This window comes from Hippoglossus hippoglossus, chromosome 5 (genome assembly GCF_009819705.1).
Source record: "Hippoglossus hippoglossus isolate fHipHip1 chromosome 5, fHipHip1.pri, whole genome shotgun sequence".
Classification (NCBI taxonomy): Eukaryota; Metazoa; Chordata; class Actinopteri; order Pleuronectiformes; family Pleuronectidae; genus Hippoglossus; species Hippoglossus hippoglossus.
This window is the reverse complement of record NC_047155.1, coordinates 21,159,405-21,180,368: the sequence shown is the minus strand read 5'-3', so window position 1 is coordinate 21,180,368 and position 20,964 is coordinate 21,159,405. Positions and strand designations below refer to the sequence as shown.

At 44.1% G+C, this 20,964-nt stretch overlaps 1 protein-coding gene across 2 annotated transcripts in view; it reads left to right on the top strand.

Annotated features, from left to right (window-relative positions):
* Nucleotides 1–19,393, top strand: part of prickle2b (prickle homolog 2b) — a 92,807-nt gene extending 73,414 nt beyond the window's left edge. For both annotated transcript variants that reach the window (XM_034585153.1, XM_034585154.1), the window contains 7 exons: nucleotides 4,940–5,123; nucleotides 10,506–10,619; nucleotides 12,473–12,610; nucleotides 14,786–14,989; nucleotides 15,617–15,803; nucleotides 16,796–17,680; nucleotides 17,811–19,393. In XM_034585153.1, coding sequence (XP_034441044.1) covers nucleotides 4,940–5,123; nucleotides 10,506–10,619; nucleotides 12,473–12,610; nucleotides 14,786–14,989; nucleotides 15,617–15,803; nucleotides 16,796–17,680; nucleotides 17,811–18,796 — 2,698 coding nt within the window. In that variant the 3' untranslated portion in view covers nucleotides 18,797–19,393. The remainder of the gene's footprint in view (nucleotides 1–4,939; nucleotides 5,124–10,505; nucleotides 10,620–12,472; nucleotides 12,611–14,785; nucleotides 14,990–15,616; nucleotides 15,804–16,795; nucleotides 17,681–17,810) is intronic.
* Nucleotides 19,394–20,964: the final 1,571 nt, after the last annotated feature.

Genomic DNA, 20,964 nt, shown 5'->3' with positions numbered 1-20,964 from the left:
GTGGTCTTGGAAGCATGGCTCTCCCATGACTCCCCCGCTCCGTGTCCAAAGCAGTGTCACTTTATGGAACAAGTCAGCAGTGAATGAATAAGTAATGTGATCCAGTCTCAAGTACAGTTGGGCTGGAGCTGAAAGCGTCCCAGTCTGATGTTACATAAATATCTCTTTCTCCCCTTTGCTCTCTCCTTCCCACTCTACACAAATCCTGTCGGCCACTGTTTACTCCTTAAAAAGACAAGAGAGAACGGAAGTGATGATGCCCACGTTTTTTTCAGTTCTACTTTAAAAAGTAGTGTGACTATTTATTTAGACTTTTGAGTAAAACAGTGTGTGTTCTCTGCATTCCGTGAAACTACCATAGGTACAACAGATTTTACAGTTTAAATTCCCACCGTAGTTAGTGGTTAGTCCCTGATCTATTAGCATTTGGCTTATTCTGGCAGCAGGAATTTTATAATATTTGACATTGTCTTTTTCCCCTTTCACTGAACAGTAAGACTAAACACTGCCTGTTTGTACAATTTTCTTTTCAACCAGGTTAAGATAGTGATCAGCATTTAACCTATGTCTGGTCTTGCGTGCACAATTAAATTCCAGCAATTCACTTGAGACTCTCACATGAGACGGATGAACAAAAACATAGAACCAGCAAAGACCAAGCTATTCTGACTTTTGCTCTTTAGTGTTGGTCAAGGTCCAGGAACACTAGATCTTGTTTTTTCACTCAATAGCACCTATCATTGCATCCCCTAATGACGTCATAAGGTTTATTTTAAAAAAAATATATACAAACATCCTGAGCCACGAAAGACATAATAACAGTTTCACAAGCAGAGTAGGACTCCTTGTGTACTTAAAATCTTGCGGGGGTTAAGCTTGATATTTTTGCTCGTTGTCATTTCTGCTGGAGCTCGGTGTCATTTTCACTGGCCGTGCACCTCCCGACCTTTTTTAATTCTGAGCAGCGTAACCTATCATTTTGGAGAAAACTGCATCGAGTAATTGCGCCGTAAGTGCAAGAACGAAAGGCGTTGTGTGGATGTAACAGTTGGCATAGGCTTGATTAATCTGTCAGGCATATCCAAACTTTTAGAACAACATTCAAACATTCTAGAAGTTTGTTGTCAGTTACAATGTCAAGGTTTGTGCATATACGTCACTGCCTTTTACAGTAAAAGCTCCACTGTCCGGTTGAGGCTAGTGGACCGGAGGCTAGTTGGAAAGAGAGCATGACTTTGGTTCACTGTAATTTGTTATGTCAGGTGGATGCAGGTTGAATCTTTGTTCGCAGGACGTTGCATCTGCTTTTTACTAATTGGTCACTTGTGGAAAACATCTTTGTCAATCCTGATTCTGAACCCCTCCAGTCATGATTAGCTATGATTAAGTCCAAATGGCTCTGACGTCAACTTGACCAGACTTTGTGTATTGGTGTATAAATAATTCGTGAAAGTTGGGACAACAGCTTCAAACCACTAAGTGGAAGTGTCATATGAACCAAACAAAAGGCTGTTAAATAGAAACGTCTGTCTTCGGCCCCTACACTTCTTCCATAGAACACAATGGCAGAAAAAGAGGGGAAAAGAATCTAAGATGTGGCTGCAGTGTGCACCCAGCTGATCTCTCCTCTGCTCTCTCCTCGCTTGACAACCAACCTCAGCCTTTCTGCAGAGCTGCCATTGCAAGATGGGATTTTAATCTGACCATCTAGACTAGTGATGCCATGGAAAGGCTGCAGTGGTTTTGAGAGCTTCTCAGGAATGAGAGTGGAATGAGACTTCTGCTTCAAACTCTGCAAGGCCATACTTTCTGAAATTGCTTCTGGAAACAGTTAAGTCAGATGACTTTTTAAAGTTTGTGTTGAACAGTCTCTTAATTCTAACCCTAGCGTTGGGGATAGAACCATATTGCTTTGAAGCCCATTTACTTGTAGGCTGGTAAAGCCATTCTAAAAACAAAGAAATGAAGCAGGTCTGTACATCTAACAGAGACGCCTATCAGGTCCTAGTTACGCAAGGAAAAAACACCCGTTGCCAGGGTTACAGAGCTAATCTAGAAGACTGTGACGATAATTAACCTGAAATGGTGAATCATTGTCCACTGACATCATGGTCTCAGGGATCACTAACCAACAGCATACCCCCCAGGGCTTAAACAAACTTCACAAATGATTCGTCAGCATTTATATCTCCCAGGGGATGAAGTGCCTGTCTCATCTGAATAAAGAACAAGCATTTTGACCTCCCGCTATTTACCCCTGAGTCGTTTATGAGGCGTCGGTGATGTACTTGACTTGTATTACCAAAGTCCCCAAATCTCCCCTAATTGAAATAATGTAGATTACAAGGGGAAGTCAGGGGATTTAGTTTCAGAGAAGGGGAAATCCCGGGCATGTGCATGAACCTTGTTGTAAATCATGAGGATAGACGAGGAGGGAAGGAGCAACTGGCCCCTGTAGGCTTACCGTATCTCTGCCAGCACCGATGTGGAGAGATCAGGATGTTTGCGAGGTGAATCACTCGAGGAAGGTCATCATCACACATCTGGTCTGACAGAGTGGGTCGGAAAGGTGCATTGCTCCAAAGGTCGCAAGCTGATTTTAAGTTTAACTCTAGGGAGACGATAGCAAGAAGATTGTGGAGCTGGGATGTTGTGATGTGTCCTGTCAGAAGGAATGCGGTGTGAAATGCTTTCCTTCAGGTCTGTTCTGCTCCTTCTGGCTATTTGTATGCTCATATCTCCAAGTGTCTCTCCCCATCCTAAGGCGGAGATAACTTCTAATCAGCTGGCAGGATGTCAGAAGAATTTCCATATGTGTTCTTTGTCTTCATGTTCAGGGCCTTTGTCTTGCTCTCTCTACCATTATCCTTGAGTGTGTGTGTTCTTGTAGATGCATGCATTTTTAGTGCGTGTCAGTTGACTAATCAGCCTTAAATCTGTGAAGGTAGGGAAGCTGTGTTGCCCCTGGCTAGAGTATCGTGCTGGATAAAAGGGATTTTCCAAAATCCCTTTTACCAGTCTGCTTGCTTGACAGCTACTTGATGAGTTCATCTGCGTGAGCTGCATCACTCCTCTATTTATCAGAAGCTTCACTCGTCGTGGCAGAGATATCTCACCCCTCTGTGCGCTTTGCTAATGTTTATGGAGTCATTTCCTGAAGTCGTCCACCATGACAGCAGAATTTACAGAGGTCTGGCTTTTCTGCTCAGGGCGGTGTTGAAAGCTGGCGCAGACAGTAATAGGTTGTAAAGTCTCCTGGTGCAGGGCAAGGATTCTCAAGTGGTGATGGAAAATTAGTCAGACTTTAGACCTATAGATATGTAAGTTTTCTTTTTCAGGATTGCTCATGTAACCAGTTGCGGCACGTCAGAGAGGTTTGGATAGACGACTCTAAAGTGGTTTTCAAGTCTTTCAAAAGTCTCCTCTGTCATCAAAATCCATCAGCGCTGAGCCAAATAGAATAAGGTGCTTTGTTAACCAAGACTCAACCCTTGGTCAAGAAGTGCTGCTCTAAGCAACATACAAAGAGAGACCCGGCCAGCTCTCCACACAGTGCTGTCTGTGCTTCAAGCACTTTACACTAACAGATCTGTTGCCAGCCGGGTTGTCAGGCTGTCAAACAGCGTCCTGAGTGTCCTTAAGCTCCTCCGTATAGGGCTGTCTGTCAGACAGGCAGGCGTCCGTCTGGGAAGCTAATGGGATTGTCTCCCTTGTTTGGCCGCCTGAGGGGCAGCAAGGGTGAGTGGGATGTGACATTCTGGCCACCCAGAGTTCCTTCATAATGCAGTGGCTTAGACTTGTCAAGGACACAGGAATTTATATGTATGCAACGTCTGCTCCCATTGGATCAAAGTACAGACCAGGTGACGGTGGCCTATATTTGAGTTTTAATCCATACACTCAGGTGTTTAACCAAATCCTGTTCTACTTTTTGTGAGATGTTTCACAAATTCTGTGTCAATCTCTTAATCATTGACTGTTAATCCCAAACATTTTGCAAGACAACACACGAGAGCAGTTGTTCGAGTCTATGATATATAATAACTCTTCTCATTACTCTTGGGACACAACTGGAAATGAAAGAGCAGGTAGGAGGAGTATCGGTGTCAAACACCCAGGCTTTCTTCACTGTGGAAACTCACACATGAACACTTTCCATTTTGAAGCTGGGTGGGTCCGTTTGACTAACGGGTTAGAGAGTGGAGCACTGTCCTGGCTAAGCATCTGTTAGTGTTTCTCGCCAACCTTGTTCATAGGGAAGTGTGTGTATTGGTGTGTTTGTACAGTACTGGTTTCCATCACTGTCATTGGTTCAATATTCTGCTAATTTCCATCGCCTGTTTGTGATTATACCTTCATACTTACGCCCCAGAGGATTGTTGAGCCTTGCAGTTGTGGCACCCGCATTTTAGTGTGAGAGCTGCAGCAGGAAGCCTTGACCTTTCAACTGTGTGGAGTTCACATGCTTTATGGGTAGAGGGTCTGCGAACATGCACAGGCCTTATGTGCTTTTGTAAAAAAGTCAAGGGTGGCTCACAGAACTTTAAAGGAGTTGCATGACAGATGTTCCTTTTCTTCTCAGCTATTTGGGTTATGTATTTATTTATTTGATTAAGGGCAAGTTTCATTGGCCCAAACAGTCTCTATACAGTATGACGTCTTTTTTATGGTAAAACCCTATCACCCGAGATGCAGTTCTATTTACATAGTGATTTATTAAACTTGGTTGTGTATTCTGAAGTAGTGTGAGTTCAAGGCACAAACGTTACTTTGAAACCACAAATCACACTTTAATTTAGACGGTCGAATAACTACGGCTTCTGTACGTAATTGGAGACTCTTGTTCCGTGAAATCTTTCCTTAATATGTGCGTGTTAAACATAAGTGTAGTCCACACACAACTTTGGCTTTACAGATGTTTGGTCTTTTTCCTCTGTAGGAAGATCTGTGTGCACTGTAAGTGTCGTCGTGAGGAGCATGCAGTACCAGCCATGCCTGTAGAGATGGAGAAGACGGTCACCAAGCTGATGTACGACTTCCAGAGGAACTCTACCTCAGACGACGACTCTGGCTGTGCCCTGGAGGAGTATGCCTGGGTACCGCCCGGACTCAAACCTGAACAGGTACCAGCATGGTTTCACTCACTGCAATTTTAGGCCATGTTTTTTACACCAGACAGCACCTGGACCAATGACGCCTTCTGTAAAACTGAAGGTTTTCTGTGCAGTTCTGTCAGCACTGAATCACACATGATTGTGGAGACTACACAGTGGACAAATCCCAATATCTTTTCTGAACATGCAGGAAGTGTCAAAGTGTCAAAAGTTGTCATCCACACCATAACACTTGACAGTCCAAACTGAAATGCCACAACTTAAAAGAAATTAAGGCATGTAGGCATTTTATCCTACATCTTAGTGCTGTTCTGAGAAAGGCTCTGTCCTCTATTTAAAAATATTGTCATGTTGTTTCTGAAGCAGGTGTTGAGAACAGACGTGCACTGCAAGTCGGGTCTCTTAAAAGAGATCAAATGACAGTGGGAGTCCAGGAATCTAATAACAGTCACTCATTGCTTGCAGAAGCTCTGATTTCAATCCAAACAATATGATATGTTATATTTTAAATTAACATACAAAGATCAGCACTACAAAACATTATGGTGGTTGAAGGGCCAGACGGAGAGGATGGAAGGACTCCAGTGATATGCAGACAGGTTTCAGTTATAAAATTAAATTCATTAATTACATTCCAGTACAGTATAAACCTACTAAAAATTCCAGGCACCAAACTGCGTGTAGTGTTCTATATTTTTTAACCCTTCACTTAGAGCTCAACCTCACTATATTATAGCTCACGATTTATGCCGACTGTGCCTTCTGCAGGATAATGGTTAACAAGGATTATATAGCTCCCACAGTCAAATTAATCTCCATTTCATTCTGCCTGCAAACAGGTTTACAGTAGGTTTCATCGCCCTCACGAAGGCTCAGCTAAGCACGCATTAAATGGCCCCACGCTTGTTGAAGAAAATCCCCTCTACAATGCTCATGTGGGAGGGTTTCCAGTTTTATGGGTTAATAGACACATTGATGGGGGCTGGTTTCATTTTGGTGATGTGTTAAAAGCAATGAATTGGTCAATACGCGGTGTTGGCACAGCCCCCTGTTTTCACCTCGGAGGACTAAGCGCAGCTATTTTTCATCCCCCTCCAGGGTTACACGTCTGACCCCGAAGTCAATTAGGTTCTCGTCCAGGAGTGATATGACCTTTGGAACAGTCAGGTCATAATGGAAACTGGGCTGTGCTGTACTGTAGCGGCACAATGCTGCACTAATATGAAAAATAATTGTATTTTGATAATAACGATAAGTCCTGGTGGACAAATTGTGGCATTTAAGAGCATTTATATGAAGCTACAGGAAATCTGTCCACAGCTATAACAATTTCTTGTTTCTCAACCTGATATGCAAGTTATTCAAGCTGTGAAAACCTGCTGTGTGACTCATCACAGAGGAGCTAAGTGCACCTGATGTGCAGCTTTTCAAAGCCCTGATTTCCTGTGCACGCAGTAAGAAAGAGCGAGAATTGAGAGAGATGGAAAACACAAAGCGAATCTCCAGGATTCTTAACAGTGGGTTTAAATTTCCCCTCAGGGAGCCGGTGCCTTGGACGAGCCCTATTCAGCCATCTGTGGTGTAAAGTCACCGCTCAGTAACGAGAGATTTCTGAGCAGGATTGAGGTATTCAGTCCGAGATATCTGAGGATTATGGGGGATAACTCTGCACTTAGTTGGGACTGGTCAACTCTCCAGTGTGAGTTGTATTTCTGTCAACAGTGGCTGAATACATGAATCTTTATCACCAAACAAAGCCGTTACAGAGTGTGCTGGAAATGTTATTGAGCTGCAGTATGGAGGAGCCTGCCAGTATTCTCCCTCTCACTGTCTCCTCTCGCCCTCGTCTCTCCATCCATCTCAATATAAAATCTTGCATGTTGCCAAGTTACAGCTTGTTAAGTCCAAGAATGTTACTCAGCAGTGGCACGTTACAGTTTTTTGTTTTTTAAAAATCACATAGCAATAGATTCGGTTCAGTCAAATGTGCAGACTAAGGGATCTGATTTTAATTTGCAGTTGAACATGAAGTATGCGTTTTCAGACTGCTCACATGTGGAATATTTAAATAGAAATCCAGTTGTTTGTGCAAACTAGAGGTATTTCCAGATTCTGTGATGGATCCTGAGTTCGGATGTGGATAAATGAACTTTCAGACGCCAAAGGATGTCAAAGAAGGGCATGAGGCTAGGTTGTGGTTTTCAAAAATGGACATCAGGACAATTAGACCCCCTTTATTCAATGATAATGAAAACTGGCAGCTACTGACCTGGCCTCATTACAACCTGCAGCTTTGAATGAGAGATAAATGATGAGGCTATCTTAAGAGATTTGTTCGGTACATTGATCGTTTTAGGCCCCGGTCATACTTGGTATTATCTTGGATGATCCAGTTCTAAGTGGACAGTAAGTACTGTTCATGCCTGGCATTCTGAAGTTGTTTTAACCAGCAGGAGGGAGCAGTGCACCTCCCTCGGGTCTAGTCTGCTGGAAATTAAGAGAAGAGGGAGAAAATTACACCAATTAAAGCTGTGTCTCAATTCAGGGGCCACCTTCTTCAGAGGCTGCATTTAAAGACAGATTACTCACTGCAGTGCGACTAGGCTGTTTCATTTCAAAGGTTCCTCCAAATGTAGCCGATTAATGCGTACTGACACCCCTCAGAAACAATGGCTCCAACAAGTGGATCCTTCCCAGGCCAACCTATCCCAGGATTCATTGCTCTTCTTTGACAAACTATTACAAAGGGACCAACAAAGAGACTAAAACGTTCAATGCTTAACTCTTTTAAATGAAAGTGAAAATGGTAGACTGGGTTCTTAGAAGGATGCGGCTCCTGAACTGGGACACAGCTACAGACTGGGTCTATTCTGGGGCATATTCCAGGCAAACCAAATCTCTGAGGATGTTTGACACACTTGTAATCTATCTCTATCTGCTCATCGTTGACAAAGCCAGTTTATGTGATTTGAAAACCAATTGAATTAGTAAGTACTTCCTCGTACTCGAAGGTGGTCCAAACCACCTCAGAATATGATAAACGATCAGATCTCAGTGCATCGCCTTTCACTTGTGATCAGATCATCCGAAATGTTAATGTTAAATGAGGAGATCTCTTGAAAGAAAAGACAAGTCATAAGTTTGTAAATTTGGATATTTATTTGTCCCAGAGGATCAAGCCTGCTTACTTGCACCACTATTTTTCTCTTGCCACCAATGGTTGTCAACAAATGTCACCAGGCTAACAAGCTAAGATGTGGATGATGGTCAACATTTCACCAGCTAAACAAAAGCATATCATCGTTGTAATTGTGACAACCCAGCTAAGATCTTTTTCACTTTCAAAATGTAACAGATTTGCTCTGAGCTGCAGTGCTGAGCTGCAGTGCTGAGCCGAACTCAAGCATTTCACTATAAGATATGAGAAGAACAGGACTGAGGACTGAAGACTGAAAACACTGCTCTGTTCGCTGTGAAAACACCATCGTTCCCCCCATGTTTTGCTGTTTCTGCCAGTGTTTTCTCAACAATATAGTGTCTATGTCCACTAACCACTGTAAAGTGGCTTGTTGAGAGAATGTCCGTCCCAGTGCCTGGTGGTATCTTTTCCTCTGGCTATCTGGCAATTAACAGCAATCGAAACCATCTGTGGGGAAACCATCGCTCTTGTCACTCAGTTGCAAAATCCTACCATTCGCCTTCGCCTTTAAAAACACTGCTTTCAGTACAGTTCCAAATTCTGCCCTGTCTTTAGCTCTGTCTGCTTTCGATTACAGTTATTATCACAAGCTGCTCCTCCTGGCTCTTGCTGCAACTGTGTGTCCATTGTGTGTGTGTGTGTGTGTGTGTGTGTCTGTGTGTGTGTGTTATCTGTCTATAGATCTTTTCCCCGGGGGCGATGAGCCTTTCACCTCCAGATTGTAACCCTGTTGTTGTTGAAAGCATGTTTCGTAATTTATCATTAGCTGTGTGTGTTTGCACGTGTCTGTGTGTGTGTGTGCATATCTGGTAGCATGTGTATGTTTTTTTTTGTGCATAAAGGCGTTCTTGGATTTATCAATCCAGTTTCCTTTTCATTAACTATCCTAAGACACTCCACACCTCCTGGCGTCCTTAGGCGTGCTGCGGGACATGTAGTCCTCGTCCCTCTTCAACACTGGTGAAAACCAACAAAAGCAGAGCAGGAGGCTCTCAGGAGGCACAACTCCTCTTACAAGTTCATCCCAACAACAAACTATCTAATAAGGCTTCTTTATCCACTCTGCCTTTGATACAGAGGAGAGTTTTAGAAACCAGTCTGCTCTTAGTTTTGGTCATTGGCGCTGATCCTTGGTTTATCCAAGTTAATTTGTTTGTGTGTGACAAATCCTATGTTATTGCCAAGGACAAAGCTGATGGCTTCTGCTCAGTAGATCCAATCAGTAGACAGACAGGTGATTAAAACAGGTTTTGACCTAGTCAGCAGGTATCGATCATGTTGTCTCTTCGTAAGTCTTCACTCTGCTGTATTGTTTGTGTGTCCCTCAAATAATCAAAGATTGTCATATTTCTTAAGTACACACTGTGTTCACCCATCTAACACTTTCATTCTGTCTTTTATTACCTCTCCACACCTCCTCTCCTCCTTCTCTTCTCTCTGTCTTTGACCTCTGTTCTCAATTCTCCCTTAAAAACCCTGTGGCTTTCGTGGTTTGCACCCCCCCACTCACATTCATATATGACTGCCTGACCTCTGATACACCCCGGCCCCCTGTTACAGTGTAATAAAAAAGACTGCAATAAATAACACTGGGATGACGTTCATTGTCTGCCGCTGTAATGCAAAGAATGTCCAAGTGATTTGAAATGACCAGATTAGCATTAATCTTGCTGTATGCACGTGCACTGCATACATGCATACGTGTTACTCACTTATTTGTGTGTGCACGTATACATGGGAGGGGGTGCTGCATATTTGAGATCAGTAATATATTCCCATGTCAGTGTGCAGAGATGGAGTGGTGTGGTTCCATTAAGTTTCGATGGGTGGGCCATAAATCACTGATTTGTTTGTGTGTGTGTGTGTGTGTGTGTGTGTGTGTGTGTGTGTGTGTGTGTGTGTGTGTGTGTGTGTGTGTGTGTGTGTGTGTGTGTGTGTGCACGTCAAATAATATCAAACATTTGCAGGTTCCAGCTTCTCCTATTGAGGACTTAACAGCTCCTTATTTTGTGTCATTGAACAGACAAAATCGATAAATGAACAACAATAAATCAAGAGTTAAATCAATAGTGAAAATAATCACGGGCTGTTCCCTCCCAAGTGTATTTTTGTTTAGTCATCTAGTCTATGTGTTGTATTTAGGTTATTGTTCTTCATCTCCTACCCTCTCTGTGTCTCTGTCTCCTCCTCAGGTCCATCAGTACTACAGCTCCCTGCCCGAGGACAAGGTGCCCTATGTGAACAGCCCAGGAGAGAAATACCGCATCAAACAGCTGCTCCATCAGCTCCCGCCCCACGACAATGAGGTGAGAGTCCAAAACAACCAGCCCTCCCCCACCACCACCTTCATCCATCCATCTTTATCCACCCATCAATCCCCTCCCTCTCTTTTCCTCCTTCGGGGCAATGCAGAGATAAGAGGGGGCAACGGGACGAGACAGACCCAGGAAAAATGGAGTCTGTCTTCTTAATGAGTGGGAATGAGATAGTGAGGTGTGTGTGTTTAGCTGCCTCTTTAATTATTTTTCATCAATAAGTCATCACAGTTAATCTGGGCATATAAGTATGAAACCAGTGGCACCATGACGACGCTAACAATAAGATGGAATAACCATTAAGTTCTATTTCATTATTCTGTCTAAAATCAGGTTCATGTTACCCAGTTTCTGTTTGGTAGATGGGATTATTGAGTCTTGTGGTGAATGAAAAACAAAACAATTGCTGCAGCTTGTTGCCATTTTGTGACCATTTTCTGTCCGTATTTTTGCACGAGTGTAGCTTGCAGGCTAGCCAGCCATGTAGGAAGACTCTTAATCCTTAAACTCTGATTGGTGGATAACTGTCAACGGGCACTGCACCAAGCCTATTTGTGTCCGTAAAAACAAATCTGAGATGGCGGCTGTGATTTGTGTTAGCCTGGAACAAAGCCACCTCTGCACTGCATTGTGCTTTGAAATTAATAAATATTATTTTGCAGTAAATCTTGAGGATAGATCCCTCCACGACTTCTAATTTCTGGTGCACAAACATGGCTGAAGATCTCTCTTTCTTGGAATGGAAAATGATACAACTAATGAAATTGAATAATCACTTCCAGCATGTTCCTCCTCTGTCCTAAACCCAGTGGGGAAAATATTGAGCTGAGACAGCACATTTCCACTTGTGATGGAAACACAAAGAGGGGAAGACTCTTGAAACTTAAGAAATGCCAATATCGGCCTCTCATAGTTCTTTTGCACGTAAGACATTTTGACATGTCACAGTAGGAAAAGCACAGGTGTAAATAACAAAGATCAAAGAGAAGGGTGTTCTGAGAGTGCACTGCTGCCAAGGCTCTCGCCATGTCACAGTAATGTTTCTCATTAATTATCTAGACTGTGGCGGCCCACCATATTATAATTTGTCCTGCCACAGTTTCATTATAAACCAATTTGTTTTATACTTCTCATATATATACTACTCATATGAGAACTCTAACATTGGTGCATTGCATAGCGGTTTGCAGTGCTATTTCCTGCATGCTCATTCACTCTATCGTCCATAAAGTTGTTACCGTCCACGCAGTCTTATTTTGAGCTGCAGTTTTGTGCAAGGAACATTCAACGCAGTTCTCTCTTAAATGAGAACATGTCTTTCACTCTGTAGTCTGTGTACCTTTAAAATCAGTTGTGCATGAGAGCAACATGTGTGCACGTGTGAGTGCATTGCCGCTGTCGTTATCCACCCATTTATCCGGATCCACTCCAAAATTGAATGCCTTCTTCTTCGGGCCATGTCCCACCCCATCATTCAGAATCTAAATTTGAGTGGTTTTTATGTAATCCTGCTGAATAACAAACAAACAACGTAGATTAAAACATAACCTCCTTGGCTGAGGTGGTAATAGTTGAAATCCATTTACTGCTTCATTGTCAGAGTCCTGGTGTCGTGCATGCTGACTCACACTATTATGACTCACAGGGATGCTTGAATCAAACAGAACCATTGTAAAAGTCATTTTTAACATCTCTGCTTGTTCTGCCGTGACAAACCTCTATGTCTGCTGTATGTCTGCTGTATGTCTGCAATATGCAACATATTGGCAACAGCACCAACGTTTCACAATACATAACAGATCAAACTTGACACATGTATGTTTATGTGACCTGTTTGTGTGCAGCTACGCTACTGCAACAGCCTGGACGACGAGGAGAAGCGAGAGCTGAAGCTCTTCAGTAACCAGCGTAAACGGGAGTACCTGGGCCGTGGCAATGTGCGTCCGTTCCCCGTGACGATGACCGGGGCGATCTGCGAACAGGTAACCACACAAAAATGTCTGATACATCACTTTTACATCATTTCCCTGTAGCAGTGAAATCTATGACAAGATCAGAGATGATGTGAAAGCAAAACCATCGTTTTCACGTCTAAATGTCATTTTTGCGCTGCGTCCTGACACACGAGTGAATGAAATGTGACGAGAGCAAAGGTGGCTCATGAGGCCGGTGGAATGAAAGCGATAGATGGTGCGAGAGATTTACTGGACGGCCGGCTGACATATCAAGTCTTTGTTATGATGTACGAGAGGTGCTTTAGGGTGACATATGAAGGACAGGGACACAACAGTTGTCTCCTTTTTATAACAATGCAGCGACCTTGTCAAAAATACCCTCAAAGGTGTTGTACAAGAATGCTGAGGTGTCGCATGTGTGTGTATATAGTGTACTATAATGCGTCTCATTCCACAAAACAGCTGTCACACTCAGACAGTCACAGTATTTGTCTCTGAGAAGAAGTTACAGTTCCATCTGAAGATATATCACAGTGGTACCAAGCGTGCCATCAAATATTGAATGTGTTTACTTCCTCTTGTAGTGGCCTTATGGGAACGTCACAGTGCAATGAAGTGTTCTTTTAACAACAAACTAGCACACACAGAGTGCGTAACAGGCTTTAGCAAAGTAGAGCTTCTCTCTGTTGTGCTGGTGCCCCGGGTGGATGGGTGCTTTACAGCTTGCGCTTCTCATTCACTCGGCAGACAAACACACACACACACACACACACACACACACACACACACACACACACACACACACACACACACACACACACACACACACAGAGGGAACAGATTGTTGGGAGAGTGTGTATTGATTGAATTCCCCCACCCCCCTTTGGCCTCCTTGCAGCAGCAGGCTTTGTGCCAGTTAGATAACCTGATTGTAACTCTCCCCCCGTCTCCCTCTTCCTGTCCCCCCCTCTAAATCTGCTTTGCCTACCTGATCCCTCACCCCTGTCTCGTTAGCACTCCCCATTGTTTATAGCGCCAGCCTCTCTACCTCTACACCTCCAATGCCGACCCCGCTCTCCCTATTATCCTCCCGTAGGCAGCATCTCTCCATTTTCATTCCTCCCCTTTGCCCCATCCTTCAACATTCTCCAAGAGCCACTTAATTTCCTCTCCCTGCCCGTGCCCTAGCAGAAACAGCGCATGCATACAAACTCAAAACACTCGTTCTCTGTTTTAGTCCAGGTTTCATGCAAAATGTTGCTAAAGACGCACCAGTCTGACATGCTGCATCAGTATCAGCACCGACGCTGACCTTGATAAGGATCCTGCAAAAGGGATTTTCTTGGAAAAGAGTGCATCTTCAGAGGAAAATCTCCGGTAGAGTTTAAACGATTAGTTGATCAATTTGTCACTAGAAAAATGCTCCTGTTTCAGCCCCTCAGTTAAGACAGGATGTGTTGCTTTCTCATGTGACAGTAAACTGAAGCGTCGAGCTGTTGATAAGATAAAACAAGATATCTGAAGACATGATATCAGCCTTTAGGAAATTGTCACAGGTAATTTTCACTGTGCGCTGACATTTAAAAGATCAAACGATCACTCATTTTAAAACATAACTTAACTAAGAATGAGTTATTACCTTAACTGTGTGTGTAGATAAAACCTCAAACCAATAGAATAACACATTTTTAAGACCACGCTACAGTGACTTTTGTCTTCTTTACTGATGATTCATGACTGTTTGTTCACTGTATTATATCCCAACAACCTGAAAATAATTACTTTACATTACGTGTCAACATGGTGCCACGTTCACTCATTCTTTAGGGATGCTCAACAGGTGCACGTTCAGAAAAAGTATCCAGGATTTGTCATGTTTGTTTGCTTACAAACAAACAAACAAACAAATACCAAAGTATCATCCCACTGGCTGATGTTGATATGATAAGGACATATTCACAACTGCACAAGCCTCACATTTTTAAAAGTGATGCACAGTGTCATGTTACATTATCGCTTTCAGTGCTCAACAGTGTGTTAGAAAACAAAATAAAAGGGTTGTTATTATATTGCTACTCAGTATTGTCCCTTCCCAGACTTGGCAAAGAAACAGTGGCATACAAATGGTGACGAATACCGATAGATAGTACGTACTTGCAACCTGTTTCTCAAAACATTATTCTTCCTCTGTCTGTTTTTTAGTGCGGGGGCCAGATAAACGGAGGCGACATTGCTGTGTTTGCGTCACGGGCGGGTCACAGCGTGTGTTGGCACCCCGCCTGCTTTGTGTGCAGCATGTGCAATGAGCTCCTGGTGGACCTCATCTACTTTTACCAGGACGGGAAGATCTACTGCGGCCGGCACCATGCCGAGAGGCTGAAGCCGCGCTGCACCGCCTGCGATGAGGTAGACGCCCGTCTCTCGCACACACACACACACACACACACACACACACACACACACACACACACACACACACACACACACACACACACTCTGTATATGGAGGTTCATTTGTTAACAGATACACTTGTCACCCTTATATATTCATTTGTAAACATTGTGCACATATATGCACATGTATATGCCTTATATAAACCAAACTGCTGTGAGATGATGCTCACATGATGCTTCCCAACCAACGTTGTAACAGTTTAACACATGCAAGGTTTTTTTTTTTTAAGTCTAATGGGGTCAGCTCTCAATATCCTGATCTCCAAACCATTAACACAGACTTACTCCCTCTGCAAATGGGGACAAGGACACTTTTAGTACTTCAAAGAGCACCCCGGTAATACACCAGCAGCGTAATTAAAACTAAATGCACCACCTAGTCCCGCACACATTAGCCTCCTACACAAGTCAGTGAAAAATAGGATGATCTGAGGAGTTGAAAGTAGTGTGTGTGGAGGAGGGAGAGAGGGCGAGCCCAGGCTTTGTGCTGTCATTCAACACACGGTAATAACCCAATTGAGGTTTATACCTCCGAGGACCTGTGATAAACGATACTCTGTCTTATCTCTCCTTTCTCAGATCATCTTTGCGGATGAGTGCACGGAGGCAGAGGGGCGTCACTGGCACATGAAGCACTTCTGCTGCTTCGAGTGTGAGACGGTGCTGGGGGGGCAGCGCTACATCATGAAGGAGGGACGGCCCTACTGCTGCTCCTGCTTCGAGTCCCTCTACGCCGAGTACTGCGACTCCTGTGGGGAACATATTGGTATGCTACAGAAGCGACCGGCATCTATCACTGTTCACACAAACTGCATTAATCACCCGCGGGTCATTTAAAGGAGCCCTTACAAAAAACATTGTAATACGCTATGATGGAGACATGGAAAAATAAAGTGGACGAGAGAGTGACCTCATTTATTTTAGCAACTAACACAGAAGAGAAAGTTACGACTTTAAGCAATTTATCACAGAATGATGTCATCCATTGCCAGAGACCTCAGGTTACAGAGCACACATATTTATACAATATACACCATACAGTGTGGAAACCTAACTCGGGTAAAGGCCGACCCTAGTGATAACGTTTTACCCCCATGATCACAGATTTATACACCAAAAAATAAACAAACCAAACTCTTAAGCACTGCAGTGTTAGAGGCAAAGCCACAGGCGCAAGAAACTGGGGGATTTTTCAGCAGGAAACCTTTATATTAGCACCTCTTGGCCCAATGCCACCTCCTGTTAAGAACTCTGTGTGTGTATATGCGTGCTTCCCCTGAAAGGATGCCCAGGTGTGATTTTGGCACATACCGCTCAACAAATTTGCACTGTAATTATTTGTCAGACAGGATACAGGAAAAAAAGTATTTGGCCAAAAAGCACAACTGATTATAAATTGAAACCATCAGAAACTTGCTCAAACCAGATGGCAGCCATTAGCAAATAGCTGGTTTTCTTTCCCTCTGAGACAACTTGAAACGTAGTCGAAATGCAATGTGTTTATATAATGCTGGGCAAGCTCTATAATGAGTTTGCCCCCAAGTCTTGTGTTCATGCACAGTCATGTATTACAGCCTTTGGCTCCATATTCTCACTTAACAAGCACCTTTTAATATGCTACTATTATCACATAGAACAACATTTTAAATGAACGAAAGAAGAGTTATTGTGATTTGTGTCTTTTTGTATTTTAATTGTGTACCAAAATCTGCTGTTTTACCTAAACCCTGTGGATTCATGTGTTTGTCTTTGCTGCAGGAATTGATCAAGGCCAGATGACGTACGATGGGCAGCACTGGCACGCCACTGAGTGCTGCTTCTGCTGTGCCCGCTGTAAACGCTCCCTGCTGGGTCGGCCCTTCCTGCCCAAGCAGGGCCAAATCTTCTGCTCACGCTCCTGCAGTCTCGGGGAGGAACCTAACGGCTCGGACTCCTCTGACTCTGCCTTCCAAAGTGCTCGCTCCACCAGAGAGTCCAGACGTAGCTCCAAAATGGGGAAGAGTGGAGGAGGTGGTGTGCAGACGGAGAGGTTTTCCGGTGAGGTGGACCCACTGTCTTTACAAATGGATCTTCTGAGTCTCTCCAGCCAAACGCCTAGTTTGACTCGCGAGCCGCCGGCCTGGCAGAACCAGGAGCGAGCAGGTGACGGATATAATTATGAATCCCAATCAAACCCGACTGCCAACCCCACCCCTCTCCAGCTTCTCAGCCAGTGCAACGTCAGGACTTCCTATACCCCCGCCTGCTCCGGACAGAATAATCAACAGCAGGATCACAGGATCAAGGACAATGCAGCTTTAAAGAGACCCCCCATCTCGGCCTTGAAGGGCCACTCTCTGAATGAGGCGTGGTTCCAGCAGCCAGCTCCAGAGGAGTACTATCCCCCCAAACTGAGGATGCAAAAGAGTTTCACTGAGGTGTCCCATTGCTCTCAGCAGCACAACGGCTTCTCCCCCGACAAGCGCTCCATCAGTTTGCATGGCTTTCAGAGGGACAGGGACAGAGACCCAGGGCCTCCAGCAGCAGCCCAGGTGGCAAGAAGCAGGAACCCCATCAATGCACTTAACTTCCCAGAGCAACTGACCCCTCTCGAGCAGACCCCAAGAGGATCCATGGAGTCGCTGGCTTTCTCCAACGGAACAGGTGGGTGTTGTAGTTGTTAGGCTTCTGTGTAGTATCAAACCTGTTGTTGTTGAATATTAAGATATTTTCTCTTAACTATGGTGGGATAACAATCAAAGTTGACTTTTTGTTCGTTGCTGTTCTTCTTCAGGAAACTCAGCAGATGGAGCAGGAAAGCGTCAGGAGCACCTTTCTCGTTTCTCCATGCCAGACCTGAGCAAAGACTCTGGAATGAACGTGTCAGAGAAAAGCAACATGGGCACCCTCAACTCCTCAGGGCAGTTTCGTAGCTCTGACTCCATCCACAGCCTCACCGCCAGTCAGCCCTACATGGAAATGGATCCCCACAGGCCCTCCCAGTACAAAGTGCAGTACAGTGACCCTCCTGGCATGGGTAGGGGTATGAGCATGACTCACTTACCGCCTGGCTTCACCTTCCAGGAGGAGGACAGGGTAAGTTTGGTGAGCAGTGCCAACGCTGCCCGTCTGCCACCCATCAGTGAGCGCGTGGTGGGTGGTGTTGGTGGTGGTGGTGGGGGAGGAGGAGGAGGAGGTGGTAGGGGAGCAAGTGTCCGGATAAATGCCCCAGAAGAAACTCCCCAGAGGCGAAGGCATCACCACCACCGCTCCCGCAGATCCCGTCGCTCTCGCTCAGAAAACGCTCTCAACTTGGTGGCAGAAAGAAGAACAAGACCCCAAGAGAGACCACAGTTGTGTGTCCGAGAGGATTATGATCGTTTCCCGCCACCAAGGAGCGCCAGGGACCAGTTTGGAATCGGAAGAGGAGGAGGAGGAGGAGGAGGGGATAGATATCAACCTCCATTCTTTAGGCAGTGCCCCAGGACCACGTCAGACCTGACACTGCAGAACCCTGGAGCCAGCCGACGCACTGGCTTGAACCAATACTCCTGGGATGATTATGATGACGACGATTGGTGCTCCACCTGCTCCTCATCCTCCGAATCAGAGGATGAAGGTTACTTTCTGGGCGAGCCGATCCCCAGACCCATCCAGCTGCGCTACCTCAGCAACCAGGAGCTTGTGCACAAGTACAACCCAGGGATGGGAGGACCCAACCGCACTGGGCAGTTATACACCCACAAACGCAGGAAAAGCAAAAACTGCATCATCTCCTAACATCCTCGCAGGAAATGACTCTTCGTCCAGCTTGTGAACACTAACATCCTCCATCTGGAACAAAGACAAATCTAAACTCACAGTCCATTTATTCAGTGTTTTTGAGTGTTGAATATTATGTAATTGAGAGTCAGTGATGAATTACAGTGGAAAAGCAACAGTGTTTGCATGTTTGTTCATTTAATGTCTCTCCTGAGTATTACGGCTGTTAGAGTCACATGTGCAGTTCCATCGAATCTCAAAGTTAAAAGCTGATGTGCAATCTGTGATGTCAACAGCAAGCGAGTGTGCAAGCTAGTCGGTTCGGTACAGCTTTTTTCATGCAATGTGATTTAGATTTAGGATATACTGTACTATTGTATTCAGTTCATAGTGTGTACATAGAGAAAATTAATTAATAATTTCACTTTAAGTTAAGGAAGTCCATGTAAATATGGTTGTAAATGAGGCCTCACATATTTTTATATTTTGTATGGATAGAATCATGTATGTATTAAATATCTATAATGTAGAGATAGAAAATGACAGCAACAAACGTATGCATGTTTTATTTGGCTGACCTGGTCCTTCATTTGGAATAAAGGAGTATTTCTGTGATTTCTTTTGAATTGATTGACGATTGGTGTTTCTCTCCAACACGTTGTTTTCTCCATCTGCTTAAAGCATAAATAAATCACAGTGTAATGTAGAGGTGGATGAGTCACCCTCCACTGCCATGTTAATACTGTATATGTAATTAGGCTGTATTATGGGTGCAGTCACATTCAGACACACTGAGCTCCATTGTCCTGGAAACAGATGCAACTTCAGCTCGGGTTTATTGCATCAGCCTATTCATGTTGGAAAGTGCTGACAATGGTCTAGGGATTAATGAAATCTGGTGATGCTTTGTTCATTATCAGCCACACACACACACACACACGCGCGTGGCTCTGAGGATGGCTGTGCTATGCTGCTTTCAGACAAGCACTGAACTCCAAACATTCTCCTGAAATTGTCCGGAGGGGCTGTATGAGAGAACGCAAATGTCTCCGTCAATTTCTCCGCACATTCTCCAAAAACATTTTCCTGCCAGTTTCTAGTAAAACATCCAGAGAGGTGAGTGAGTGTATCGATAATGTTTCTAATGCGAAAACAAAAAGAATACAAACATCTCAGGATGAAAAGGAGGTGGCATACATTTGGAAGACGAAGATGTCTACTGGGAGAGACGAGAACCGAGAGCTCTTGCCGTTAAGGGCCAATGCTGGTGTTGTTTTGCTGTAAACAAAAAGACTTTGCTTTTCGCAGCGGAATTCAAACCTTGTGTCCTGCACCTGCACTCTAACCAGACGTCATCCCTCGCCTAAATGTTCCAGACATTTTCCTGTTGTTTTGAATGTGTCTGCTTCATATTTGACAGGCAAACTCTGGAAAATGTCCAGATCAAATTGTCTGGTTATTTTCTATCTAAAAACAGCTTTGGTCTGGGTTCGCTACTTCCAGACTGTAATAACACATTAACTTGTGGATGGATTGCTACGACATTCAGCAGAGACATTTTTGTCACCCTCAGAAAAACGATCCCCTGACTTCTTGTATAGCACCACCATCATGTCTTAATTTAAATTTGGGCAATGCTTTGCTTCATAACTTACTAAAATAAATGTAACTTTAAGGCTGACGTTAGCATTTATCTGCCTGACTACACATTAGCTCCTAGCATGGCTGTAGCTTGTTAATCGTAACAACTATTTGCATTTATAGTATAACAGGTTGTATCTGCAAGTGTTAAGCAGTGTCGTATTGTAAATTGGATTGCCTCTGACGTCCATGTGGTCAGGGGATTACCGCCACTAGCCCCCATAATCCACACATATGTTTGGAGCAAGGTGTGTGAACGTCAATCTCTTGATTAGAGGCGTCGAGGCACTAATGCTGTTGACATGATTGGCACATTAGTGTGATTACTTCACCTAACCTCAACCTTCGAGGCGTGCGCCCCAGTTTTTTCGTGTTTACTCTGGGACGCTCCATAGATAGCTTCCAGACGGTGGATGAAAAAGAATCCTAATTTAGTCGGCTATGATACGACAACGCCAGCTGCATAAACATGTGAGATGCATTATGTCAGGCTGCTGATGGCCTGCTCCCTAAGTGTAGACTTCCCCCTGCTTTTAGTAAGTTCT